Source organism: Anas platyrhynchos, chromosome 2, assembly GCF_047663525.1.
Source record: "Anas platyrhynchos isolate ZD024472 breed Pekin duck chromosome 2, IASCAAS_PekinDuck_T2T, whole genome shotgun sequence".
Taxonomy (NCBI): Eukaryota; Metazoa; Chordata; class Aves; order Anseriformes; family Anatidae; genus Anas; species Anas platyrhynchos.
Window position 1 is genome coordinate 108,113,600 of NC_092588.1, and position 25,446 is coordinate 108,139,045.

General features: G+C 38.3%; 1 protein-coding gene and 1 long non-coding RNA gene across 2 annotated transcripts; both read left to right on the top strand.

Annotated features, from left to right (window-relative positions):
• Positions 1-2,776: 2,776 nt before the first annotated feature.
• On the top strand, positions 2,777-8,074 carry LOC140001556 (uncharacterized). Its single transcript, XR_011806874.1, has 3 exons — positions 2,777-2,901; positions 4,332-4,452; positions 7,366-8,074. It is a non-coding gene; the product is annotated as an uncharacterized lncRNA (long non-coding RNA).
• A 114-nt stretch (positions 8,075-8,188) lies between these two features.
• On the top strand, positions 8,189-23,716 carry MCUR1 (mitochondrial calcium uniporter regulator 1). The gene is made up of 9 exons (XM_027451247.3): positions 8,189-8,398; positions 8,668-8,781; positions 10,078-10,181; positions 12,586-12,687; positions 14,180-14,221; positions 16,533-16,604; positions 19,688-19,741; positions 20,849-20,963; positions 22,223-23,716. The coding sequence occupies exons 1-9, from the start codon at positions 8,299-8,301 to the stop codon at positions 22,276-22,278; spliced, it is 759 nt and encodes a 252-aa protein (XP_027307048.2). The 5' UTR covers positions 8,189-8,298; the 3' UTR covers positions 22,279-23,716.
• Positions 23,717-25,446: the final 1,730 nt, after the last annotated feature.

The window sequence follows — 25,446 nt, forward strand, 5'->3', positions numbered from 1 at the left end:
TAGTTAAAAATACATTTGGCAAATGAAAAGCTGGAATCACATTGCTATATCAGTGAGATTTCGTCCCTATCACAGTCCTCCCTAGGGAAAAATGAGGGTCTTTACACTGAACCCATAAAATCAGCAGGGACTGATTTCTAAAAGAGCTAAATCAGCTTTTAGACTGTGAGACATTGATGAATTCCAGGGCCTGAAGGCCAACCTAAACTCTATGCAAGAATCTGGGATTTCAGGTGACTTTCTTGGCACTGCAAAGAGAGGTGTGTGAGACAACGATTGTGAGACATGGCTATCCTGGGTTCCTATCAATCAATGAACTACATCTGTTCTTCCAGCTATTTGTGTCTCCACTATTATATCAAAATAAGAGAACCAGACTCACACTGGATATGAAATATTTGATCATTTTCCCATCAACAGCTCTGGAAGAAAGTAGAGACAACAAAAAGTATTGGTTCATTAGTAGGTTAGGGTCTCTCCTAGGATAGAAATGATAGCCATCTGTTCCTGTTGCATCTCAAAATGTTTTTTTGTTTATTGTTTTTTTCTTTTTTTTTTTCTTTTCTTGTTTTAATGATAAGAAAAATCCAAATACTTTATAGAAGTAGTTCTGCTGAAAGTTTTAAAATAACTTCTGTGTGATGTTTTTTTGTGAACCCAGCATTGCAGTCTGGAAAGATGTAATGGCTTAGTCATGCAGGCAGATTAGTTTTGTTTGGCATTGCAAATTGAGTTATGTTCTTTAGGAGGGGTGTTCAGTTTATTTTGGTTTAGCTTTAAGTATAAAATATCTTTTTACCTTTTTTTTTTTTTTTTTCTTTTAAATGCATCCATATCTGTCTCACTTTGTGGTGTGATTCACCAGATGTCGTAAGCTACATCAGGATGCACTCAGCCTGGATTTCAGAGACGATGCTCAGCAGGACAACCCAGGCAGAGCTATTACTGATGCTGGTGGCTCCACTGCATCCTTTCAAGGTTGTGGATATCAGCAGTGATGGTATGAGAGGTATGGTCATGGGAGTTATGGCAATGGGAGCTGGGAGCACTTGACAGGTCCGAAATTCCCACACCTGGAACCTGCTCCAGTAGTGAATCAGTGCTCAGAAATGGAATAGGGTCCCATTTAAATGGTAAGAAGCTGAAGGAACTCAGACAGGGTTTAAAAGATTTAATGTCTGGGCTTGACATTCCTCCAGGAGAAAAATATATATAGCAAAAAAAATAAATAAAAATCAAACTTTTTTAGCCATACACAATAACCCTAACAGTGGGCTGACTTAAGCATATAATGAGTTTGTACTTGGCCTAGTGAACTCCGGGGATTTGTACTTATTGATAAAAATATCAAAACATCAAAAAAGAAGTCATTCACTATGATGTGGGGGCTCTACATCTGTAATATGGGGATAATAATTATATTGCCCTTTCTCACAGTGATGCCAAAAAGAGCATTCAAGCATTCATTAATTTTTAGTAGCTTATGTGGAATATATATCTACATAGTGCTTTCTATGAAAAGACATAAAATGGAAGTCTTCAGTGTGTATAAACTAATAAAAAACTCTTTTCCAAAAACCCAAGCATTTCTCCTCATCTTATGGTCAAGTCACAACTGAAATAATTTAATCTCCTCAAATTCAGTATGCGATTTCATTCAGGCACACTGGCAGCATTTCACATTGATTAGGTGCTCGTTTCAGCAGCTGCACCTTAAAAGAACATATTACTGTACAGACCACTTTTACCAGATTTGTAAAAATTGACAAGCTTGAGCCTTTCAGCAACAACGTGGGTATTCTGTACGGTTTCTTCTGGTTCTAAACAAGGAATTATCTGCTGACAAGCAATTAGCTTTCTGCTATTATTAAAATTATTTAAAGGCATTCCTTCCATCTGTTACAATGTGTAGTTTCCTTAAACACAATAAAAAATGACACTTAAAGAACAATGTGGGCGAGAAAGGTTTCTACACAAACATGACCTACCTGGAAAACAAAACAAAACAAACTAGACACACAGAAATGTTTTGTTTTGTTTTGTTTTGTTTTAATATATTGCCAAGAATGAGGTGCCTTTCACAGATAATTATGTCCTCAAAAGGATCTTACTGATGCAAAATCTTTTTATGGACTGCTTTCTTCCATCTGGAAGTTTTAAGAAATGCTTTAAGGTAGACCATTGTTCTTTAGCAAAAGAAAACCTGTTACTTTCTTCTTCCAACCACAGTATGTGTTAATAATAACTATGCAGATGTACTGAAGACATCACCAGAACTAACTTGGCCAACTTACTGTTTGTATGGATTATTACACAAAAGAGAAGCCCTTAACCTCTCTATTTGCAGAGTTTGCATTATTTCACAGAGGGAAAAAATAATTGTTTAGCTAAAAAGAGGATAATTATATCATTATATTTCAGATTAATAATATCCTCAAAGAATCCACTATCAACCACAGAGCCTTGGCCCAGAGCCGGCCTCTAGTCTAGATGTACTGAAGCATCTGCAACTGGTGGAGGCTGTTAACAGGCAGGTCAGAGCTAAGTTAAGGCAAGCAATTTCCTAAACTGCAAATACGGTCAAAGATACTCATTGCTGCCAGGAGGAAAAACAAAACACAACAAAACAAAACAAGACCAAAAAAAATACCAACAACACAGGAGTTATGGGAAAGGAAACATGGTTGTTTATTTTCCCTGATGTACTTTTTTGTAAACAAGATTGTACCTTGAGTTTTCTCCTGATTCATATTGGTTTTCCTTCCTGTCACAACAACCTTACAAATCTTTGAACGCTGATTAACATCGTCAGAGAACAAGGGTGTTATCCACAATGTCAGATATCCCTGCAACTCAGATTCTGCTGACAGCTCCTTGGGACTTTGGCATCTTTGTCTTCAGGTATACACATTATTTTCAGGTTTTAGCATCTTCAGTCTTTGCCGGGAGGGGGGGGGGGGTGAATAAACAAAGAGGGGTAAACGTTAAGCTTGTATTAAACCTATACGAGATCAAATTCAGCCCAACAGACTGCAAACACCCGATAGAAGATAACTCTAAGAGGGGGACGTCTGGAAAGAAACAAAGGTGAAAAAAAAAAACCAACACTCTAGTGACATTGAAAGCCCATTTTGAAAGCAAACAGAGCCTGGGCTATTTTCACATGAAGTATATGCTAGGAGACAGATAAATGATGCTGCACAACAGTTTATGTATTCATTGCTGAAAGCATGCCACAGTTTTGCTGTGCTCCCCAAAGCTGAGTTTCTGGCTGAAACTGAGATGCTTGCTGTTACTAGTTTCACAAATACGTTTGCTATAAACATATGAATAATAGTTAGCACCATGTTTATACCATTATTACCTCTTAACTTCACACTTCTTTACTGGCCAAAACTAATTCTAGTTGTTTATTTCTTACCCAAACACTCTAACTTAAGAACACACCATATCAATGTTTTCCTCGCCAACCAACAAATAAGCCCATTAAAATCCTGCTGGATAAGACAATGATTTCTACATTTGAACTTATTGCTCAACTCACTTGTGTGAAACAAATGTTGTAGACCTAAATATGCTGTGCTTGCACTGCAGCATCAGCCAAAGGGGAGGAAACAGGTTTTTGCAGAGGTAGGACAGACCACTTTAAACCTGCTCTTCTGAGCTGCTGTGGGAAATAGCAACCTTAACTTTGTAGGGGTGATGGAATGGGAGCGGTAACAGTGAGATGTGAGATGTTGCCAGCCAGCTCAAGAATCCAGCTATGGAGTCCAGATTTGGAACAGATAATACTTGGAAGACATCTGGTTCAGCATTTGTTCTGTGTTGGATCCTGTAGTCAACCCAATCTATCACAGAATTAGGTGGAAGTGTTGTCTTGTTAAAAGGTTTGAGGATTTAGCTGGCAAAATCTGTGGTTCTTTCAAGGATGATACAGATTCTTTTCCCTCTTGTAGAGTTTTGTTGTTGTTTGGTTGTTTTGTTGTGCTTTTTTTTTTTCTTTCTTTTTTTGTCTTTGTTTGTTTGTTTGAGCATGGAAAACACTGAAAGAAAACAAAAAGACACAGCATACCGTGCTTACTATATAATTTCAGATAATTCATTATTACTGCAGGAATGAAGACTTGGAAATTTGCTCTTCTCCATTGTCTGTATTGCATTTATACCTGTTTAAAGTAAGGCAGCTAGCTCTTGAATCAGAGTGTTTAAATTTCACACCGTCAGAAAGTGTCATGTCCAAAAGGCTGGTTGTTTTTTCTCCAGCTATAACAGCAAAGAAAGCTGACAAAACACACGTTTCTGTGCTGATATGTGACACCTGCTTTGTACAGGCAAAGGAGAGATGCAAGGCAGAGGAAAATCAAGCTTTCAGGCTTTTTGGTAGAGAGCATGGCAAGAGGTTTGACCCTGAGTTATCCTGGGGCCAGGAAGAGACTGAGCATCACTGTACAGGTAAGGCTGTTCCAAAGACCACAGCCTCCTTCTACAACGCTCTTGACAGAGCCCCAAAGTCATCTCTGAACTTCCTTCACCTCTCCTCCATGGCCCCACTGAAGGAACACACAGTGGAAACGACACTTCATCTCCTCCATGTCTGCAATAGCTTCACCATTGCAATTTGGATGGCTCTAGTCCAAAGAACCGCGGGAGAGGATGTCACGGAGAAAGTGGCTGAGGACTGGTGCAGGGCTTCCCTAGGAGTGCATCTAATTTCATCGTTTTGTTTGGATTTTTTTTTTTTCTGTGCATGAAGCTCCCTCAGACATGCCCCTTATCACAAAGGAAGGCTCTGCATAATTAATTCTCTATATAATGGCCCCGCTCCATAATTAATTTATTCATTCGCTTGCTGTATAACTGTTTCTCTACTTAACTGACTCACTTTGGTAATAGTTCTCTGTATAATTGATTCATACTGCTGTTGATTCTCCCCATTTTTATTTAATACCAGAAATGATTTGCTGTATAACTGCTTCATTGCTTAACTCATTATCTGTACAATTGCTTGGTATCATAATTGATTCACTGCTTAAGTGTCTCACAGGATAATGAACAGCAAGTAACAGCCATCCACTTTTCACCTCCATTTCCCTTCCCTACCATAGCGGCTGCCTCCCTTCACACGGCAGCCCAAGCTGTCCTGACACCCATTTTACCCCCCCCAGCCCACTTCAAAATGTCACTGCTATCACCAGTCTTATTCTGATGACCACAGCCCCCTTCAGCATCCTTCCCCTTCCCCTCCCAGCAGCATCACACACAGATTCAGCTCCGTCTCTCTCATGTACCCACAATTTGGTCTCATTCCAGTTTTAAACCTTCACACTCATCCCTTTTGTCCATCTTTCACCAGTCTACTCCTCTCCCATCCAGTTGCTTGGAAATTATATTCTGGTCCAAAAGGTCCTGCCTTGATTTAGACAAAGGTGGTGAGTGCATCAATATCTGGTACACAAGGTCATTTGTAGGTTGGGAGGAGGGGATATTGGCCCAAACCAATCCCCATTGTAAGGCACTTGGTTCTGATAGCTTTCAACACAGATTGCATTTGTCTGCTCGTTCTGCAGGTACAGCACGCCTGATGTGAACACAGCAAGATTTAATATTCTAATATAAATGCGATTTCTTATTGCTGCCTACTATAGCACCTGAACACATATTATACCTGCTTCTTCCAAGAAATGAGAAATTACGGCGGGGTTATTTCTGACAATTGGCAGAGCTTCCACACAGCGACACTCTGCAGGGTTTCTGCAAGGAGCTCCGTGCACGACCCCGATTTAAGACCCCCAAAGTGGCTGTTTAGCAACTTACGGGTTCGGGTCAATTGTTTTAAACCGTGGCAGGGTCCTACGACTTTGAATTGGAGTGGCACCGAGAGTCAGCACTATTAGCAGTTACTGCCATCTATGGGCAGGATCATCTTAGCATTATTCCTCTTGGGAAGTGTTATTGTTTCTTCGTTATAAATAATATACCTGTTCTCATACATAAACAGATGTAACATGAGAAATCACACTCTCGTCATTGATTTCTCTGCTAAAAAAAAAAAAAAAGAAAAGAAAAGAAAAGAATGTGCAAGGACTTCACTAACATATCCACTGAAAAGAATGGGAAAAGATTTTTTAACACTTAAAATGATGACCTGCCCCAGGCTGGGAAAACAATGCCATCGCTTTTTTTTTTCCTTCCTCACTATGTTGGGTGCCTCCTTGTCTTTAAAGCCATTGGGACAAACTCATCCCTGATCTATGAGCACTGAAATTACCCCAACTGCACATTTACATTTGCATATTAATTTGAATGATGTTACAGCTATTTTTTCTTTTAATTACTTCAAAATGGGAAAGCTTTCATACACCAGTGATTCTCTCTTTTCTAGCCTGGGAGTTTTTAGCTTTTCCCATTTAGAATTAAGAGCTGTTCAGGGCATTCATCACCCCTGACAGCTGTTAATCCCCCTCAACTCTGCAGAGGCACTGCGTTAAAATATTTGGAGTAAGTAACAGGACCATTCAATTCTATTTTGGATTGCACCTGTGCTCCTTTCAGCTCATTAGTCTTTCTATGACAGTGGCTAGTACCACACGCTTGAAGGGGAAAGTGAAAAACCTCCACAATGGAAAATTAATGCAAGGGAACAGGAGCTAGTCCCTTGCAATTGTAGGTAACTACATCGTAAAATCCTTTTCATAAGCCAGCCACATCCATATGAAAACTGATTTCAGTTTTTGTTCTCTCCTGATTCTTGTTGGGAAGCTTTTCACAAGGACAGTTTTGTTGAGTAAAATCCTTTTAATTTCTAATCTACGGTTATTCATGGCCACTTTATACCATATGTTCCTTTATCAGTAACATTCTTCTGCATAAGCAGTGTTTTTTGTTGGTTTGTTTGTTTTTTCCTTTCTCTGCCTATTTTTACACTCCTGTTCTGTTTACAGATAGAAACAAGATCCCCTTGCCAGTCTCTTTTCAACCTCCTGTGACAGCAAAGTCCCTTCGCTCCTCTTAACGCTCCTGTTGACACGAGGTGATCACTGTGAATATGCACTCATCCTTCCTGTACTGCAGTGACTAGTGCTGTCATTTGAAATGCAGCTATACTGGAGGGGCAATAACACTACTGAAAATACCATGCTTGTTATATCCTAGGGTTGCCTTTGCTTTCTTTGCAGCCGTCGCTGAAGTTGGAAATACCTCACAGAGTTCGTTTCACCCTCCCCTCTAATTTTCACGTGAACAGCTCCCACAGCACAGCAGATATCATTATTAGTCATTATTTTGTACTTAGCATTACTTTGCCATTTCCACCATGCCGCTTTTAAAAATAATTCCTTCTTTGCCGATTCCATTGTTGTGACCTAGGAGGGGGTTGTAACTCCATGGATTAGTGAACACTGCATGCCTGCGAGGGTCAACATTTTGGGATCCTGAGCGTGCAACCTTCTGCACATCTTTCATTTGTAGCCTCTAAGGAGGAGGTAACGACTTCCACGGGACAACACTGAGGAGGCCAAAATGGGGAAAATTGTCCAAGCTGATTCCTGACATGAAGAGAAAAGGTTGCCTGCTCTGGGAGACCTCCGTAGGCAGCGGCTATGACTTTGCTCCCCTTAGAGAAGGTGAAGATGGGCACCAGCACGGACTTGACCCTGGATGAGCTGGCTGAAGGAGGTCATCTAGACAACTAGGAGGTCATCTAGACAAGACCAAGACAACCGCTTGCACTCATACATGCCAGGAATTACTGCCAGGCTAACGCCAGGCCCCGGGCACGCAGCATCCACGCAGAGGCAATGCCCATTAGGCAAGTTTCTGCTGTGTGCTGCGGGGGTTCAGCTGTCCTCACAAAGACACACACCAACGATTTGATCCGTGTATCGATTTATTGCAATCACTGATTTGGGGATGAGGAAGCAAAGGTGCTGGAAAGTAAGCTCCCTGTGAGGGAAGTGCTGCTTGAGGAGGGACGGTGCTCGGAGCACACTTCCTCTCATCTTAGCTCTCTGTAAATATCAAGTACATTTCCTTTAAAAGCAGAACATGCACAAAACAAGTGATGTCTGTCTGTCTGTCTGTCTGTCTCTGTCCGTCCCCACCACCCCCAAACTCCCGCCGGAGCCGCCCGCCCGCTTCGCTTTCCCCTCCACCACCGCGCCGCCAACCACAAAGCCAACCCCCGGATGCGGAAGCGGGCGGCGGGCCGTGGCGGAAGGGTAGGCGGCGGGGCAGGGAGCCCAGCCATGGCTTTCCGGTAGCGGCGGCTTCCCCTCCTCCCTCCGGTCGGCACCGGGAGCCATGGCCCGGGCCCCGGCGGCCGTGAGCGGCGGGAGGCGGGCGCTGCTGGTGCTGCGGCCTCGAGGCGCCCTCCCGCACCGTGCCGCCGCCGCCGCGTCACGTGAGCGCCGCGCGCCCCTCGCTCGGGGGGGGGCGGGGGGAGAAGGGCAGAGGAGGGTGGTGAGGGGACGGGACGGGGGGGCACGTCTCGGGGTTGGCGGTAAAGCCCATCGCAGCCTGTCGCGATAGCCAAAAGGCGTGCGTTGCTTAACACATGGCGTCGTTAGGATGCTCGTAGGGAGCTCCCCAGTCGGGTGGGTGCTCCTCGGTTGGCCGTTTCCTCATAAAAATGTGGGTTTTTTTCGTTGTTTTTTCTTCCCCCCCCTCCAGGTGTCAGCACCTCAGCGCCAGGGTCCTCGCAGGGCAAGGGCAGCGCCTCCCTGCTGGGCAGCAGGAGGCTCTTCTTCGACACTCATGCGCTGGTGTGCCTCTTGGAAGAGAATGGTAACGTGCCCCGAACACGCAGCTTATCGTCCATAAGGGCTTTATGCAGAACTGCCTGGCGAATTGCCTCCCCTCGACCTGTGGTGTTAGAGGTTTGGGTTATGCGTTGTCTTCTGTGCCTTCTGGGTGCCAGCATCTTCAGGGAACAGAGCCTTGAAGCATGGTGATAACGCCCCAGTTGTCTGTCCTGGTACACCCAGCAGCCTTGTGGTGTCTAGCTGCCTGCCCTGCTAAACCGCAGCGATGCACAACAACGTCCTGTAATAGGACTGGAGACGGGCTGCCCCAAAAAAATGCAGCTTTGGAGTGTAGAACAAAAAATACAGCTCTTCTTATGCTATGACATAATGCAGTAGATTATTTTCATTTCAGTGTGATGTTACTGAGGTGGGGAAGGTCAGCACAGCTCGCTTTTCAGGAGAGGTCCCACTCCCTTTCCCCCAAACGTGTGATTGCATCTCTTTACGTGTGCCAACCTCGTTCTCAGGAAATTATACAGCTCTTTGCTTGATTAGTATTCGGAGACATTAGTTTAATGAGCTCACAGAGCAGTTGTGTGAGCACCAAGACTCATATAAAGTGGCACGAGGAGGGGAAAGAATAGAGTGAGGAGGGGTGTCTCCTTCTGGCAATGGCAAATGATTAAATCAGCTCAGCTATTGAAAGGAGCTTGCTTTCAAACCTCATTGCTGCTTTCTGACACTAACCTGCTACGTATTTGAAACAATCATCCTCTCCATAATTATTAAATCTTGTTCATGACACTTTCTCCTACGTTTTGAAAGTAGGAAAGTTGAGAGTATTTCTAGGGACTATGTTTTACAATGGTTCACAACGTACTCAGTTTAAAGGGCTTTTTCATGGTGACTCAGAAGCTGATAAGACTAAAATCATTGGATTGCTGGGATTTGCATATCATCATTGGTATATGTAGGGTATACTAAAAGTAGGTATTGGCTTTTGAAGGTCAGGATTCTTGTTGGTAGAAATAACCACGTGAGAGATGACACTGCATAATACTTTTAGAAAAACTTTCAGCACTTCTCTTGCTGGTATTGTAATGGTGCTGTACTACAGAAGTAGCTATACAACGTCACAGGTGTCATTCTGGGGTGGAGGAGATTGGGTGTACTGCCTGGTTGTGTTTTTTTGCTAGCATTACATGGAGAGAAATATACTCTTTATCTTTTATGGCTGATTTTTTTTTTTAACCTCATTATGAGTATTAGAAGGTGGTATTTTCATAAGCTGTCCAGATGTTGGTATATGACTCTTGCTACGTTTTGTCTTGCTCAGGGTTCACTACCCAGCAGTCGGAGGTGATCGTATCTGCATTAGTGAAAATCATGAACACCAACCTGGATATGATCTACAAGGACATGGTGACCAAAGTACAGCAGGTCAGCTCAAAGAAGTTGTGGGGTTAAAGTCAACTGAGATCTGGCACATCTGCTAATGAAATACATGTTGCTAGGATTATTCACTGTTAGACACTGGATTTTAAAAGTTTAAAAATGAATAACAAATGTCCCTGTTGGGTATTGAGTTTTGTCTTGAATTTCACAAATACTTACCAGTGTTGTGATGGACCTCGAAACTCAGGAACTGTGAGTTGGTGCACGATCCACAGATAGTTTTTTGTTTTCAGTCTTACTGTAACCTGAAATAGAATTGCTGAGAAGGATTTTACACAGACATAGGAGGTACTCAGTGCGTGGATTTGAATAGTTATGGCTACTACGTATATTCTTGTCTAGATCTGTAGCAACAACATAAAGATTTCATCTATCATTTACCATGCAGTTATGTGGTCTTTCTTGATTTATCTTTCTGTCATAATATTCATATTGTATTAGAATTCAGTTGTTTCTTTATGATGTCTTTTAGTGTGTGGTTGGTATAATTTTATATACTGGTAACATATAGGAACAGTCTATTTTAGATGCTGCTATTGAAAGCTGTCAGTTTCCTTTGTATACATTGTTTGTGGTATCTTCTAAACCCACCCAGCACGGATACATCTTGGTGGAAGTGAAGAAAATTTGCTTGGATATAGAATGATAATGCTGAGTATCTACAGAGATCCTTCCTGGCTACCAGAAAATTGCATAGACCTGAACTGTATTGTTAACATTGAGAGAATGGTGGTTTTACCTGTGAGGAATTCCCTGACGTGTAAGCTAGTCAAGCCGACCATGCTGACAAGCAGCATAGCTAAAATACCACCTCTTAGGCTGCTCTGTGAGGCTGGGATTCAGAGCCTCAAGTCACTTTCCAAACATAGACTCTTAACTCATTTTGTAGTGACTGGGTCATCATTTTAAACAAGAGAAAACTGCAGCTGCTGTCTTTGTGGTATAATAACCTCTGCACTGGACCGTCTCTGTAAAGAGTAGATTTTGCACCATCTTCCATCTAGCGAGGCTTCAGCCCCTCTTTTCTAGGTCTTAGTTTCCAGGCAAAGCAGTTATGAAAGCACTTCTTCCTGTACTGAATTTGTTCCACAGCAGATCAGAGAATACAATGTTAAAGGGAACCTTTCCCCCATGGTTGGTTGTGTTTTATGATAAGCAATCATTGCGTCTTTACCTCCATGTACAACAAGTTTGTATGGCATGCTCAGGAAGTATGTGTGTTGCCCTGAGTAACATGACAAACCTGTAGTTTGTTACAGTCTGAATGCATAAGGGCTTATGCCACAAGAGAATGAAGAATTGGAAGAGGGTTTGAAAAACTGCAGATGTAGCTGTTGCCATTAGCCCAAAGCTGGATATGTAAAAGCTGAAGCATTACACTAAACAGATTAAAGCCTTCACAATAAATGTGTGTGTATCATGTGTATCTATTTAGATGAGGAAGAGATAGGATATGGAAGAAGCTGTTCTCTATTTTATTGGGTTCAGTCAAGAGTGGAGAGAATGAATGCAAGATGGGCACTTCACGGAATAAGAGGGAAGGCATCTATGGCAGTACTCTTTTTCTGGTAAATCCAGCATACTGACCCATTGTTTTTTTCCAGTGCTGTAGTCAGGTAGGCTAGTGAGGCGTCTCCAGATGCCACTTAGAAATACCATGCCATAAATTAAAGTAGCATTACCCAACAAAAGTGAAGTTAGAGTGCACTGTCAGATTTGTAAGGGTGTTAGTCCAGAATCAAAAACAAGGGCCTACTTTTTAGAGGTGGATGTTCAGAGAAGAAAAAGGAGTCCCTGTTTGCAAGTGGATAGCGTAAGATCTAGAAAAATGTCTACAGAGAGACCTATCCATCTTCTAAAGATGTGGAGGATGCTTGTTTTTCTTCTGTCAGTTTGGTATAAAAGACTGAGAAGAGCATTTAAAAGTATGAATATAGTGCATGATTTTGCTTAGCTGAGTAGAGAAGCAGGGTGAGCCTTCATGCAGGGGGAGGTGGAACAGAGGGCAATTACGAAAGAGCATGGTTGCACTGGGGAGTCTTGGCCTGAAAATAAGCTTTCCTCATTTAGCACATGGACATCTCTGTCCCTAATGCCCTTCCTAGCTTAAGAATTTGAATACTTGGAAGAAACAATTTTCTATGCTATTAATTTAACTATTTTGACCCTTGTTAGTACCGCTGATTTTTTTCAAACGTTACTAACATTTGAGCATAACTCACTTATTTTGTCACTCTCGCTTAATTTATCTTGTCTTTTGAAACTGAGATAACTTCTAAAGTTGCAGGGTTACAAATTTTAGAGTACCAGAATACCCCATTGTATTTGTATGCACATCTGAGAAAAAGCATTGTGGTTGTATGTCCTGAGGCTTTTCTTTCTTTTAAAGGAGATCGCTCTTCAGCAAGTAATGTCTCACATTGGTGCAGTGAAAAAGGACATGATTATTTTGGAGAAAAGTGAATTTTCAGCACTCCGTTCAGAAAATGAGGTAAAAATCAGTATTTTGGAGTTATAGCACTTGCTTATTTTTTCTAATGATGTAAAGAAGAGTTTTGTACCCAGGAGGTCTACTTGAGTGCTAGTACGGTTAAACACCTTCATTGGTGACCTCGTGAAGGGGCAGAGTGTAACCGTGGCAAGTTTGCAGGTGCTACAAGGCTGGGAGGAGTGGCTGACCCACCGGACTGTTGATGTTCCTCCAGATGGCAACACAGCATTGTGGGGAAATAGCTGCAAGAGCTGGGAATGCTTGGCTTAGAAAAAGAGTAGGATCTCATCAGTGTGTACAAATATTTGAAAGGAAGGTATAGTAAAGATGGAGAAGTTTTTCCACTGGTGTCCAGTGACAGAAAAATAGATAACTGGCCCAGATTGAAATGCAGGAAATTCTATTTGAATGTAAGAAAAACCTTTTTTACTGTAAGGTTGGTTGAACGCTGGAATAAGATACTTGGGGAGGCTGTGAAGTCCCTATCCTGGAGATAATCAAAACCCAGCTGGACATGGCCTTGAGCAGCCTGCTCTAGCTGTCCCCGCTTCGAGCAAGGGTTTGGACAGGATGATCTTCCGAGGTCCAATCTCAGTTCAACATTTCTGGGATTCTGTGATTATTATTTTTTTCAACTCTGTAACATGATCTCATGTTTTGACTATATTTAGCCAAAAAAGAAGGTAATTGTGAGAACATACAGCAAGAGGAGAGTCAGGTCACATGTTATTTCATCAACTCATAGCTAACTGAATACACACAGAACAAGACAGGCAAAAGGGATCCTTGTAGATCCTTGCAGGTTGCTAGTTCATGCACAATTGAAGGAAATAAAACATAATCCACTACAACTACTACTATTCCTATTTCACATGTCTTTTGAAAGAGAGAAAGTGATAGAATAAACTGGGTTGGAAGGGACCTCTAGAGACCATGGGGGAATTGATGGCTGCAGTATGATTGCCATGAGGCTGCCTCTTTTTGAGGCTGAGCAAACCCCTCTGCCTCTCCCCGCTGTCCACCCCTACCTTGTGTGCTCCAGCCTCCCATCATCTTGGTGGCTCTCAGCTCATCTTGCTCCAGCATGTCAACATCTGTCTTGTACCAGGGAGAGCCTAAAGCTGGACACAGCTCGATGCAGACTCAAAAATGCTGGATATGGGGGAATAATCATTTACCTTTGGCTCTGTTCACTCTTTACTAAAACCTCCTATGCATTTGGACACCTTTACTGCTGTGGAGCACTGTTGGCTTCTGTCTTGTGCTGCTGGTTGGAAATCTGTAGTAATGAGTGATTGTGTAAACATCTGTTTATGTGTGGATATATCTACACGTGTACTAAGGATATAGATAATAAAACCATGTTCATTCTGCCTTCCTTTTCACATGATGCATTGTAGTTTTTCCTACTTATGGTGCACATTCATTAGTATTTCTAGATTGAGGTTGTTTGTATGCAATAATAAAAGTGTAAATTTTTTTGTTTTCCCAGAAAATAAAACTTGAACTCCAGCAGATAAAGAAGCAAGTCATGGTAAGATGCTCTACCAATACAATTAAGAATTAACATCCGTCTGGTTTGCTTTAAAAGTAATTGTTTCTCTTAGCATCTTATTCTAAAATTTGTGCTAGATTGTTGTGATATATAGGACACTGAAACAGCAATTAATGGTACAGTATGGGCTGCAGCAAGGTCAATTTCCTGCATATTTAATTAATGGTGACAACTGTAAACAATTCATCACTAACTGGTGAAGAAAAAAAATTATTTGAATACTTTCTCCTTAACTCAGACTCAGAAAGTAGGTAGCTGGCACGTCATGATTAAGGCTGAATGATTTAACCAGCCCTGTGTTTAGGGCTGGTTATCATATTCAAAATGCAACACACTTTCAAAATTACAGCACTTAATAATGGGTTCAAATGGGTTTCAAAATTACAGCACTTAATAATGGGTTACAGTATTTCTCTTTTCCTGAAGTTTTTTTCTGTTAGCTGTTCAGAACTTAAAATAGTTTTCAAATGGCTTCTTTAAGCCACTAAGTTCGGTGCCATTATGTTTGGTCCCATTTGTTTGGGAACAAATAACCTTAGCAAGAAAGCAGACTCTTTGGAGGAAACTTATCTAGGAATTATCTACAGGTTCTTATTCTTACTAGGTTTAAAGATCAATGCTGTTTTTGTTCTTTTTTTTCCTCGCCTGAGTAACATTTTAAATAGCTTTCTAACATCAAAATCAAGATTGTCTCAAAACCTTAGCTTAAGTCTCAAAATTTAGTTGAGTGTGTAGTCATACGCAGCTTTTACAAAGAAAGAAAAAATTCTTGCAAGAAGCATTAAGATTGGAAACCAGGTAACTCTTAACTGTTCATAGGGAATACGGTCCTCTTACTTCAGAAATGTTGTTTCTTCCTGTGATAGCCTTCTTACCTGGGAGGATGGAGCACCTTTCCTACCATAGGATTTGCCAGTGAAACTGTCAAAACATTGTCTTGTCAAGTTAGCTGACAATGTGATCACAATGTGATCAAGTTCAGTGTAGTGCCCTCCTTGTCATTTCTTCCCTATTATCTTCAATTCTTCTTTGCTATGTTAACTCCAAAAGGAGAATACATTTCTCAGGGCTAGTCTCACGTGTTTTATATAATGCTGTGAAATGCTTAATGCATCCAGGCTTTCAGTATGCCATTTTTTAAAATGGTTGGCATCTGATTTTTGATTTGTAACTTATTTCTATGCAAGTAAAAATATAAACTGAGTTAGTATATTCAATGGTAGAATATGAAGGATCTGAGTCATCTTTTCTTAAAGCAAGATATCTTAAATTTAACTTTTATCTGGAAATATAAAATGATTTGCCCTTGCAGTAATTACATTTGCGCATACTTTTTCATCTGAAAGACAGAATGACACAATGTTGTAAAAAATGAAGGAAAAAAATATTTCAGACTTCTCAATTTCATTGAATTGTAACACGTGCTGTAATGACATCTAATTACAACACAGTTAAAGTTCAAAAATTGTAGCATAGAAACAGTGTGATTATTGTTCATACTGATTTAATGAAGTCTTGACTAGCTGACATTGGTCTACTTGAGAGATGCTTGCTTGTTTTTAAACTGTAGAATATCCCAGAGCATCATCAAACTCTTGCTTCTCCCACACATTCGTTAGATCAGCAGTTTGCCTCATGACAAACTGTCAGCTGGCTGGAATTCCTGCTGGGAGGTTGCATTAAAATGGCAGCTGTCACTGCGAGAAATAGGAATCACTTAGAGCTATCCATGAAGTATATAATTTAATGGTAGTTTAAAAAGTCAGAAGTTTATAATACAATAAACATTTTCTGAATTCTAAACCTGTAGCTTTTTTTTTTTTTCTGAAAGCCCTAGATACAGTCTTTAGAAACAGATTTTCTTCAAAATTGCAAAGTTGGAAACTGCTTTACAACATTATCTTGAGCATCAAGATTCCTTCACAGAAGTCCATATTACAAGTGTACTTAGGCATGGATTTCTGAAATCAGTGAGTCATGGGATATGACACATTCCTAGCAGCACTTGTAGAAGGATGTGCTCTCAATCAGCTGCTGTTTTCAGTGTTCTGGTGTAAAAGCAGTTTAGTTTTTGACTCATTCCAGTGAGAATGAATTCATACTACAGAACATGAGTATTTCCATGGGGGAAGGTTGGAACATTTGTACTTTGGAAGAAGATGCACACTATGTGTCTTGGGAATCAATCTGCTCTCTAATTAAAGAAAGCACAATATATTTTCCTAACTTATTTTGCTCATGAATAAATAGAAATTCATGCTCACTGCTTCATCATTTTTTCCCCCATTAGGATGAAATTACTAAAGTGCGTGCAGATAACAAGTTGAACCTAAACCTAGAAAAGAGCAGAGTAAAAGAATTGGTAAGTTTTATTTGCATTCTTCTAGAAGTATCCAAACATTGAATAGTCTCCTAATTTGGGTAAGAATGTAATTTTGATATTAATCTGTAGTGTTGTTTGTTTTCAAGATACTGTTAATCCACATTACTCATCTTTAAGCTTCTATAGTACAAGGCATAGTAGTATTGTTTGACTTTTGTGTGTCTGTCTCTTGATACTGATTTAATATCAGTATCAGTCTACTACATTTAAATACAATAGATTTTTGTATTTAAATATGCTGACTAGCCACATGGAGATTTTTCACGTTGTTAGTATAGCTCTATTTTCACACTGAATTAAGCATCCACATTTCATTACACTTGTCATCACTGGAGATGTATTATTTCCCTATAGCTAGAGAATTTAGTGTGGCTAGTTTATCAGGCATTACCTATTGTGAAAATAGTTGGGATTGATTTTTATTGTAACTGATACTGATTAGGGTTGTTTTAAAGACTTGGGTTCTTTTAAACTTTGAAATATCTGGTAGAGCTGAATTTACATCCTCTTTAATTAGAGTAACTTAGAGGAAAAACTAGAAGATAAGTTTTTGCACTATATGTAGCACTCTAAATAGAAATCTATTCCCGTAGATCTCTTGAATAGCTTTTAGGATCTCAAATTGCATAATCTAAATTGAAAGATTTTTCAGTGGCACTTTACTGCAAATTTTATTTCTTATTCAGTCCTATTATCACAAGTGCATAGTGAAGTAATATTCATCTGCAGTCTAGGCAATAAGAACTGTTAAAGTAGAAGTCATCTAACTTCTGTGTGTGCCCCCTGAAGTTATTCACAGTGATTAGTTCAGGTAACAGTTGAGTCAGTGATTGAGTATAATGACTAACAGCCTGTTATCCCCTGGTATATGCTTGAATAAAATACAATTCAAGCAGATAAGGTCCATTTTTAAAGATTAATACTTTATGCTGGTGGTTGTGTGTTTGTTTGTTTGTTTTTTAACAACTTCATACAAAACATATGAACTGTGTGGATCCAAAGCTTTGAAATACTTTGGGCTTCAAAAAACCTATTTAAACACATTTCACAGGTGATAAATTAGGTACTACCATTTCCTTGTATATTTATGTAGAACCCTGAAATCTGGACTTTGTTGCTTCTAACACTGCATGACTTCAACTGCCTCCCAGAAAAAGCAAGCCTTGCAGCTGTGAATTTTCTTTTAAGAAAGTTGATTAACTTAGTCTGTCATGCAACTACAGTTTCATAGTTTCTTTCAAAACTACTCTTTCACTCCCAGCACTCCCCTACTTTAATTGTCAGCTTTGTCATGCATGAACAGAAAAGGAAAATGCAGACAGATTGCAGCATATATGCTGAGCTGGGGAGAAGAACATAATCCAGTATTTTCTGTAGTAGAGCATCACTATATTTACTTGGATGCTAACATGACTTAAGACTGAATGTCTGTCTTTGTGAGAATAAGACTCAGGTTATTGAAGCTTACTATTCATTCTTACAGAACTATTATTCAGAAGAGAAATGTCCTAAGTCTAAATTGATTTAACTTTATGTACTTTAAGTAAAAAGTTCTTATGTTTCAGTTCTGCTTGGACTAAATGCTGAAGGAGAATATCTTAATTTGTCAACACTGATGTCAGCCATTTTTAATGTTTTGAACTCCAAATGCTTTATCTGAATAAGTTAGTTCCACTTTACATTTCCTAGTGAATTCTTTGTTGCTTAATGCACATCTGCTTGTGCCCTGATTTATATCTGCAATGGTATAGATGCAATTTAGAAACTTGAAGTACAGTACAGATTTCTATTTATATTCATATTGTTCATGCATCGCAGTGCCTCTACGCTGGCTGTTTAAAAATATCAAGATGCATCTGACAGAACTGAATTTTCTCTGCATTGTGGAAAAACATGTGGACTTAAGGGGAAATCTCCCTGTTTAATTTCAGGGTGGGGTTAACCTTGCCTTTCCTCTTGCTGTATTTGTGTTATTACAGATTTGTGTTGATTCTTCGTAGGAAAAGGGTGTATTTCACTTTCTTAAAGTGCAATTTGAAATCCCTGTGTTCGACCTAGGGAGCTCTAGCCCCAAGGCAAATTTGAACGAATATGGACATCAAGAAAGAAGTTTGCAGAGTATAAATTGTACTAAAATAGAAGTCTATTTGGCCAACAACATCTATTTAAACAGAAATTATTTCAATCCATTACACTGTTTATTTTAAATATACTACTATTTTTGATAGTGATGACCAGTTTATTAATGAGGCATTGTTCTTACATGAAATTTTATTTCAAACCTGGTTTTAAATTATTCTTTTATAAGTTTTGCCATCTTACCACTTTTAGACATTTTACATAAATATAAATTTCATTTTTTTTCCTTGTGTTCAATTTGTAGAATTTAGCACAAAAATGTTTCATGAATTGTAGAAATGCTATTATTTGTCTCTTCTTTTCCACATTTGTAGCCTTGTGCTATTTCTTGATCTTTAGATCAGTCAGAAGTCCAAATATTGCTGTAGATATTTAAGGAGAGGTTTTTTCAATGCTGAGGCATTTACATAGATTAATCTGAGTTTAATATTAAGGTGGAATAAGCTTCAAGACTGGAGGAAAAATAAAGTGACTTTCCACGTGGGAATGTCAACAGATGAGGTTATTGCTGTGTAACTGAGCATTCTGAGATGGGAGCCCGATGACCTTAATACTCTGCACTGTAGACTGGTTTAGCAGCTGTCCTATGAATAATTGAATTGCTGTAGTGGACAGGAACCATTACATTCTACCATTATTAATGTATATCATTGTTGCAGATGATGATTGTCTTGGACTTGTTGCACTTTGCAGTTCAGAAGAGTGGCTGAAAACCTGTCTGAATTCTGCTTTGTAGGATGATAGCAGTCATCCTACAATACGCTTTCTCAAGTGTTATCAGACAACATTCTTTTTCAGATCCTTCTTTTTTTTTTTTTTTTTTTTTTAACAGAACTTGGAAACAAAGAAATACTTATTTAAATGTGGGGAAAAGGTTTAAGGACAATATCACATTTATTTTTTTTCTTTTTTCCCCTTTGCAGTATTCACTCAATGAAAGAAAACTACTTGAAATGAGGACAGAAATAGTGGAGTTGGTAAGGACTTGGTAGCTAATCGTATAAAAAAAGCTTTTTATGCTCATATTATAGACCAGGTGTTCTTTGTGAAGTTGCTCATGTGCTTAGACACTTCCATGTACAAAATGTCATTGAGATTTATTATTTCTCCATGCGCTTCCATATTAGTACAGCTGACTGAAGTGTCTACAGAATAAAAAGGCTTTCATATATATTATTAGGTTTCCTCTGTGTCTATATAAACTGTTCAGTGGTCAGTTTGTTTTGAAACTTCATGCATGTAGTATTTTCTCTAGACAGAACTTTACGTTAGTTCTTCTGAAATCAATGATTTTTTCCATGTTCAGTGTGGCTAGATTGATTTGGCTTCATTTTAGGGGGAGGCTTTTACTAAGCTCTTCGTCTTCATTTTGTTTTATTTCTGTACTGTAGGGAATTAGCCATCGGAAGAAGTCTAGCAGTAAATCATTAACAAATCATTAACTGATTGAAAATGTTTCAGTAGTGCTGATTTGAAAATATCAGCACCACGGCAGCTGTTGATCTGAGTTTACAAGTCTTGTCTTTCAGTCTTTTCTGAGTAATAACTCCATCCCATTTCTTTCACAGAAGTTTGGTCTTCTGTCATAATCAGATCCTGAAGTCTGTCTATCACTGTTTTAGTGGCAGAATTCATTGGAAGATGAAGGCACGCTTTATACATCAGAAGACCAATTCTTAGTATTTCTAATGATCCATAAATTTTCATGCTCCAGTATGTCTCTGTCACAAGAGGCTCTTAGACATCTCAATAGCTATTATAATTGAGCAGTGACTTGAACATCTGTGGGCCAAGTGACAGATTAAAGTTAATGATTATGCTGCTAGATTGAGAGAAGAAGGCATCCAGTTCTGCCCCTTTCTAGATTACATGTTAGGAAGCAAGTAGTCATGTAAGTTTACCAAGTTCACCAAATTTTTCAATTTCATGGATATAATAAGCCAGGAAGGAACTTGTTTGCTTTGAATGCAAATTATTTCATTAATATACATTTAAGAAGAGGTCAGAAATGCAACTTAAAAGAATGGGTTACATTTCTAAATTAACTCAAACTGTTCAAATTGTTTATGTTTGTTGTTTTCCAGCATGCACAACAAGATCGAGCTTTGACCCAAACAGACAGAAAAATAGACACAGAAGTTGCAGATCTAAAAACAATGCTTGAATCACACAAACTTGATAACATTAAGTACTTGGCAGGTAAGGAATCTGATGTTGAAACTATTAAGCCCAACAGCATTTTTGCAAACTTTCAATTGACTGTATTCATGAAGGCCCTAATTCAAATAAAATACTTGAAGTAGTCACAGTTGATATCAGCAAGGTTATTTGTGTACTTTACTTAGAGAAAGTTTTCTGTGATTTGCAGCTTCATTTTGCATGGGCTGTAATTCTTTATACTTTATACCCTTCTTTATACAGTAATAATAATGTGTGTGAGAAATCTAAAAGACTGGCTGTCAATAAGGGTCAAAAAGTTCATGTATGCCTGACTTAATTTATAAAAGCAGCCTGCTGCATGTGTTTCTAGGGCTTTTGTTGGAGCTCTGTCTACAAAATGGAACAATTCTGGCTTTTTGACTGTTCATTATCACATTCCTTAAGTGCTCATTTTTCAGGCATGTATGTTAGAAAAAATACATTATTGCTCTAGGTAAATTCAATATTTTGACATTTTTCAGCTGCATATGCAGTGCTATTAAATGAACAAGTTAACAGTAGAAGTTATTCTTCTGATTTAGACTTTTTGATTATTCTTTCACAATAGGTTTTATCATAAGGACAATCATGTCTATTCATAGTACTGTACATCAGGGATATCCTTTTACAGTGAACCATTACTGGAAAATAAAAGGCAATTTATTAAAATGAGAGGAAGTTCTTTTCCCCACTATCTCTATTCAAAAAAGTGTTGAATTCCCCATGGAAGTAAAACTAAATACATAAAACACAAACTTACTTCAAGTGCTACTGTTTGCAGACAATGGCAAAAATAATGTGTATATCTAGAAACCAAAAGTTGATTTAATTCAACAGAAATTTAAAAATACAAATCGATAAGCCTCATTAAAGTAGTTTGAATTTATTTGTGTGAATACTTGACTGTGATTTAATAACCCTGTTATTCAGTTCATTTCACAACTGTAACTTGCCAAATTGATGTTTTTTTTTTGTTGTTGTTGTTGGTTTTTTTGAAAGGTAAGCAACTAAGGTGTTTTTCCAATCTTTTGAGTCTTCCAGGCCATTTTTCCTGCATCCTTTTTTTTTTCCTTCGTCATTTTTCTGCCCTTCTGCCTTGAAATTCTGTAAATTAAAAACCTTATTTTCTGACATGGGGAAGGAGTAGTGATTACACTTTTAATATTGTAGCCCATTGTATGCTTAGTTTTCTGTAGAAGTGTTCTAAGAGCTAATGATTCATTGTCTCTGTTTTCTTTCCTGCTTTTATTTTCTTTCAGGTTCAGTATTTACATGCCTTACAGTAGCACTGGGATTTTATCGCTTATGGATATAATAAAGTATCAATTTAAAGGGACTTCTACTGTCTTGTTTTCTGAAAAACAAAGAAATTTTATCTTTGCCTGGACTTCAACCAAGTCTTGAATGTTTTATGTATTTTTCTGTGAAGCAGACTGTATTGAGAATGTAACCAAAGACGTGCCTAGGATCAAATTGTACATATGTTGTGCATATTTTGAAAGTTACCTCTGATCAAAGCATGGTGTAAGCACTTCTGCTGTTTCCCTTCACTCTCAGCTGCGGTACACCTTGCTGTTGAAGTTCCACATAAAGATGGGCATTCATACCAGTCGTATAGGGCTGCATGCTGTAGAAAAGAATCTGTTGTAAGAGTTACATTTTGTTGCCTATTTAGACATGCTTACCGGAGTCAACTGCATGTATTGGACTGGAATTATGATTATTAACATAAAACTGAAACTACATTTTGTGGCTCGGAGACACTCTTGTGTAAATAAGATTTGTGTTCACGGAATCACGCTTACTTCTTACTTGTTCATACAGATGTTATGATCGAATATTTGTCTTGCTATTTTTATAATAATAGAGTCATCAGCTTGTTTTTCAGATGACCATTCAGTCAATCATTCACGATAGCAGTATTTGCTGCTAGTTTTGTTTGTAATATATTTGTAGAGTGGTTTGTTTGTTTACTTGTTTTTACTAACTTGCCTTTGGTACATATTAAAAATCTGATACTCATTCCATATGCTAACTGTTAACCACTGTAACTGGAGGTTTGAAATGCAGTAAAATACACCACTGTTATTTTTATGGTTAAATGATACAAACCGTCTCTGGTGCTGCTTCCTTTATGGAAAATGTTTCTAGATAGGGAAAAGATTTTTAGCTGGTAGTTATGAAGCACTGTCATACATGAGGGAACTGCAATACTCTGGTTTTTGTTTGTTTGCTCTTCTTGTTTTATTTCAGGAAAAAAAATTGTGGTTCTTCAAATGTGAAACTTTGGTAGTGATTATAACAATGAAAGCAGTAATGAAGGCTAAAAGGATATTTAATCTCATTCTGCGCAAGCCCGTGTGTACTAGTAAATGCAACTGAAAGCTATGAAGGGAAGTGTCCAGTGTATCCAGATACGTACATCATTCCTCTACTGATGAAACAACAGGTTTATTAACAGGGCTGTCATCTGTGCTCCTTCCATTAAGTGAAATTTCCTAATCTTGCCTCTTAGGAGAGGAGAACAACATATGCACTAGTAACAAATGCTGTTAGAGCACAATCATGGCTTTGCTTTTTGAAAGTAAAGCTGTTTGGCTACTTTGTGCCTGTACTATAGTAACCATTTAAGTAACCATTTAACTTTCTTGGTGGTTGGGAGTGCCAACTTGGATTGTATCTAAGTGAGGAGAAGAGATGGATGCCTGTAACAATACTATCTTGGCCTGAAATAAAGAATTTTGGATATTTTATAGAGTTATGCTGAGTTTTCATTATTAATGAAACTTCTTAAATGAATTTGCAATCTTTTGATATTTTTTTAAAGGTAATTCACTGTTAGTGAGACTTTTAAAGCTAAGAATTAGCAAAGTCAACAGCCACTATAACACTGAAAAGGAAAGAAAAGCCAGTATAGATGGTTATTTCACAATAATAGTTTTCCTTGTGCTAACCTAACAAACTCTCTAAATTAAATTAATCTATATTCCAGATTTTCACCTTTTTATTTAAAAAAAAAAGAAAGATCTATATATATATATATATATATATATTTTGTATAGGACTTAACGTGTTCTCAAATAGAGAATCTATACCTTAATTTTAGGAATATCTTGATTCCTATCTTCACAGAACAGTGTCAGTGAAATCTTTACATCTTTACCTGTATGCCTGAGCATCTGATAAATAGTCGCTTAAGTAATTCTTAATTAGCAAAGTCAGAATAATAGCACTTTCTGGTGTGTTTCAAACAAGCAATGACTTTAATATGTTTTTCAGGAAAAAAACAAAAACACAATTAGAAAATAATTGTTATTTCCTAGCCTACAAAGGCTAAATGATGTAAAAGTTTGCTACTGTTATACGTATAGATGGAAAATCTGATTTCTTCCTCTGATTTTAAAGATAATTTAGCAATTGTTCTAACATATGAATCACATTTATTGGAGTTCCTAAGAGGTAGAATTTACACTTCGAAATACATGGATGGATTTCCTTTCAAAGAAATATTTGAACTTAAACAAAACCCAAACAAACAAAAAAAACCACCACTAACAACAAAAACCTAAATATCTCTTGGAAAGCAACAGTGAGTGTCAAATGATCACTGAATTAATAACTAGGAGACCTAAGTTGGTACTCTTCCCAATTTTTTTTCCTGTAATACTTTTTCTGCATCATGCTTTATAGTGTTTAGTATCAGAAGCAATTAGATGGTACAGAAATACTTTTTGGTTCTCTGGTTTCAGATTTTGATTTCACATTTTTTTGTAAATTTTTAAAAAAAGTACTGTTTAAAAACCTGAAGTTGATCCTAAAGGTTCCTTGTGTTTTGTAGAACAAAGAGATCCAGAGGTCTTACAAAACTGTATTTATTTGTAATATGTTAGTGAGAATATATGGAATTTAACTGCTTGCCTGTCTTGCTTTACCTCTTGTTTTCAGTAACAACCTGTGAGGGAGCCATCTCCAATTTACTGGTATTAACTGAAGTGTTTACTTTCACTAAACTGTTACTGACAGTTATTGCTGTTAAATCACATGCTGCTTAGCCCTTTCTCTACTGGAGGTGCTGATTGCATCATTCATTTCCCAGAATATCGAAGAGTTATTCTTAAAAACATGAGCTGACAAATAAAGACTTATTTTTAATGTAGGTATGAAGTCTGCTTTGTGTTGTTTTTTTTTTTTCTACACACGAGTGTTTTGCATACTAATTCCAATACTTCTTTTATAAGCCTTATTCTGGTAGTGAATATCCATTTAACTGAACCCTTCATAAACGTGAAATCCTGCCTCCTTGCACTTTTTTACAGCTCCTACTGACTTTGAAGAAAGCATACTTTTACCTGCTTCCTGTGTATTTTGACTTACATGTACTACTTTAGTGAAAAATGGCTTTTCTTTTTTCTTCATAGCCTTGCTGCCATCTGTAGACCTGGCACATGAAAACTGTTTCCTTGCTTTTGGTGTGTTTTGTTTT

What these genes read in the sequence shown, in the direction of transcription:
- MCUR1 (XM_027451247.3), top strand. Translation starts at nt 8,299, where the DNA reads ATGGCCCGGGCCCCGGCGGCCGTGAGCGGCGGGAGGCGGGCGCTGCTG. An exon ending in TGCCGCCGCCGCCGCGTCAC is followed by an intron (nt 8,399 to 8,667) that starts GTGAGCGCCGCG and finishes CCCCCCCTCCAG; the next exon opens with GTGTCAGCACCTCAGCGCCA. An exon ending in CACTCCGTTCAGAAAATGAG is followed by an intron (nt 12,688 to 14,179) that starts GTAAAAATCAGT and finishes TTGTTTTCCCAG; the next exon opens with AAAATAAAACTTGAACTCCA.